At 28.5% G+C, this 3752-nt stretch overlaps 1 protein-coding gene across 1 annotated transcript; it reads right to left on the reverse strand.

Annotated features, from left to right (window-relative positions):
* Positions 1–2024: 2024 nt before the first annotated feature.
* Positions 2025–3183, reverse strand: LOC107926176 (TIR-only protein). The gene is made up of 2 exons (XM_016856973.1): positions 2672–3183; positions 2025–2097 (listed from the first exon to the last, which is right to left on the reverse strand). The coding sequence occupies exons 1-2, from the start codon at positions 3181–3183 to the stop codon at positions 2025–2027; spliced, it is 585 nt and encodes a 194-aa protein (XP_016712462.1).
* Between the last annotated feature and the right edge of the window lie 569 nt (positions 3184–3752).

Here is a 3752-nt window from a genome sequence, read left to right on the forward strand (position 1 = left end):
ATAAAGTAATTTATAATCAACAAATGATGGTTACACAACGCATTTTTAATGAGAGAACTTAAGTTTAAACCTAAAATATTAATTTATATAAACCATAATAATTGATAAATAATTATTCGAAAATTTTAAATACGATTTTTTTATGGGCAAATACGAATCTAATATAAGTTATGTATGTCTATAGTCATATAACATTTGACGAGGTTGATCTAATGAGATTTTCGTGTATGATGATTGATTTGAAAAGATCTTTTAAGTAAACTAGAAATGTATAATAAATTTAATAATATTTAAATCGAATTCAATTCAAATTCAATAAAAAATTATGTAATTCTTTTTATTTTATAAAAAAATTGATTTTTTTTGGTTATTTCTAACTTAATTAACATCACTCCGCCGATTCTGTTTTAATTTAATTGGCATGAGTATTGTTGCTAATGCAGAAGTACGTGGGTTCGAGTGCGTTGAAGCGCACTATCCTCCTATTTATGGGTTGGGGAAGGGCTATGGTAGTTCTAGACATTGTTTAAAAAAAAACAGATATGCTCGGAACCTATAATGAGATTATTCAAAAAAAAAAAACAGACATTGTTGTATATTTTATTATACGTAGATTTCATGAGTCGTGTCTAATTATATTTTGATTCATCGTCTATTTATGCTTTATATTTATTTGATTATACTTTTTAATTATTTGGACATGTACTTGTGATTTATTATATCTTTGGGGTGTGTCTCGCATTTATCTAATAGTTTACAGGCGCTTAACAAAGATAGATGAAATAGGGAAGATGTCACAACATGGAGGGCACCTACATTGTGATGAGAGGCGACGTCACAACACAACGAGTTCTCCAATTGACGAAGAGGGCAACATCGTGACGAGCATGTATGGGACATTATGACGACTCGACGTGTTCCTTAAGTAATATAGTAGCGTTTTGGCAACCAAACAGACTTCTTTTCCCAATCGAACTCTGATTACTCCAGGGATATTTTAGTATAATTAGAACTTTAATCTTAACTTACTTAAAGGGGTCATTATATCCTTGTTTTAAGAGGCAATTAAAAATGGAGTACTACATAGCTTTTTTTTTAGGGTGACAAGATGTAGTCGCAGATGAGCTTTTGTGAGAGTTTTTGTGGTAATTAACTATGGAGAAAAATTTATACCCCTTTTGAGAGAACTCTACAAGACTGAGGACTTTTTATTCGGGGTTTTGGGTAATGTACATTTAGTATATTTTGGTTTATTTTCTCAATATTGTACTCTCGTTTGTTTACTCATTTAGTGAAAAGTCGAAACTTCCTTTATCTGTGGTTTTTATACTCTTCAGAATAGTTTTTCACGTAAAATTTGTGTTCAATCTTCTCCATATTTTCTATTTCATTGTTTATGCATATCAGATCCCACATAAAATAATTATCCTTATGTTTAATTAATTGTAGTTAATTATTAAGTTAAACTCCTCAATTACTAAATAATGAAAATATGACTATTGATATTTTAATTTTAGATTTCATCTCTAAACATTTTCTAATCATCATAAAATGAAAATGATTAATAATGTACTTTTCCCATTGATTTTTTAAGAAAAAAAATCAATCTTTTAATTTTTAACACCAAATTCTTTTTTAATTCGTTTTAGTCACTAAATTTTATTTCTCCAATCTTAAATTAATAAAATAAAAAATAAAAAATTATCATTAATTAACTTGAGTTTTATTAATATTAAGTAGATGATTGTACAAAATTAACCAAATATTTTTTTATTTACTTCTTTTCATATAAATATAGCGTCGCGATTCTTAATTTTTATTGTTTTAAAATTATATGAATGTTTTTTTTTCAGTTATTAAGTGAACAAATAAAAAAAATTAACAAAAGAATGAACCCTTAGTCTTATTAACAGGAATTGAATGATGAACATTTCAAAAAAAAATGAAAATTAATGAAAAAATATATAAAAAAATTGATGAAGAAAAAAATCATTAAGGATTAATAGAGAGTTGTAATTGAAGTATTAATGACTTTCCATCTCAATCAAGCTTTCCATCACAGTTTCTGAAGCACTATTCACCACATCCAACCAATTCCTACATAACATTGAAATTAAATAAATTGAAGTTAGTAAAAGGTTTGTGATAATTAATAAAAATTACAGTTTCAGATAAAGATAAATGATTGTAAATATTGAAATTCGAATGTTTTCGATTTATTATGTGTAGTGATATGAACCAAATGAATTAAGCTCGAATTTAATTAAAAAATTGCTTATAATTTGAGATTAAAAAAAAGATTCCAAATATTAGAATATAAATCCGAGTTATCAGCTGCTACTAATATTTATATATAATTAATTAATATTTTTATTATAAAATTGAATTCAGGGCTGGTCGACCTTAGTTGAAAAATCGCTTGTCCTGGATCAATATCTTATAGGTTGAGTGAGCCACTCGACTTATAAACAGGTCTAAAATAATGTTAAACTTGTAAATATTAAAAATGATTGTGTATATTAAAATAATAAATTTATAAACCAAATGAATTAAACCCTTAGTTCAACAAAGTTGAAATAAAAAAATCCAAAAATATTGAAATTTTTATTGTGAATGTCACTTTGAAACCCTAATTTTAGCAAACTATAGCCAAAAGACTGAGTCATCTTACCCTTCCAATGAGTCAAAAGTGAGCCCAACCGTACACTTCGCCTCCTCAAGAGCCGACTCGAACCGTCGTAAATCCTTTTTTGGAACATTCCCATTATCAGTGACGCTTAATTGCGAAGGTTTAACGTCGCAAAAGATTGGGATCACTTTCTTCTTAGACTCCGTGAAGAGAGCCAATTCATGTAGGCAAAAGTAAGACTTGCAATAATTCGGCGAGAAAACAGCGATGCCAACTTTACAGTTCCTTATTGCATTATCAATGTGGTCGAAAAGTTTATCCCCCGGTTTCATGTTCTTGTTGTCCAAAAATGGTTTCAACTTCCGTCGTGAAAGGTGGTCGTAGAGTAATGTCGCTAGAGTTTTTTTGGTGTCAATGCCTCTATGGTTGATGAAAACATCACAATAAGCTTTGTTTTTCGTCACGGCATCATTCGTTGCCAATAACTTTTTCGTCGCTGTTTGGTGAGCAAGAAAATTCTTGATGACAGCTGATGAATAACGTTGCCTATGCATGGTTTTCGATCAAACAAGAGGCAAATATACAGAAAAAAAAACCCTAATTTTAATTTTCTCGTTTAACCCCCCTTTTTTTCCTTTGTGATTTTATATCTTAAGAATATTGGGTTCTAAACTTCTAATTGTGTAAGATATATGTGTGTGTGTATATATATAGGAGAGTTTAATTGAATGATTCTAAGGGAGATTTAGAACTTGGGTTACAAGATTTGTTTTTTTACTTCTATAGCTGATTTGAAGAAGGAAAATATGGAGAGAGAGAGCATGCATTTGATTTTGACTGGAGGAAGAAAGGAAACTTGACCAAATCTATGCCTTTGGACAAATTGGAACAATTTTTCCATTGACCCTTCAAACAAGTGAAATTTTGAAAACCCGTTTTCTTTTCTTTATTTTTGTGTATACATATAATTTTTTTGAGCAAGGGTGAATCTAGAAATTATTTTAGCAGAATTAGAATTTAATTATAAAATTTCGATAGATCAAAATATAAATTTATTATGTATTAATTTCTAATTTCATTATTTTTGAAGGGACTATGTAGAATTTTTTTAGAGGAGTGAAAG

This window comes from Gossypium hirsutum, chromosome A08 (genome assembly GCF_007990345.1).
Source record: "Gossypium hirsutum isolate 1008001.06 chromosome A08, Gossypium_hirsutum_v2.1, whole genome shotgun sequence".
NCBI lineage: Eukaryota > Viridiplantae > Streptophyta > Magnoliopsida > Malvales > Malvaceae > Gossypium > Gossypium hirsutum.

Coding starts and splice junctions, on each gene's coding strand:
- LOC107926176 (XM_016856973.1), bottom strand. CDS start 3,183: ATGCATAGGCAACGTTATTCATCAGCTGTCATCAAGAATTTTCTTGCT. Junction 2,098..2,671: donor ACTTTTGACTCATTGGAAGG/GTAAGATGACTC, acceptor AATGTTATGTAG/GAATTGGTTGGATGTGGTGA.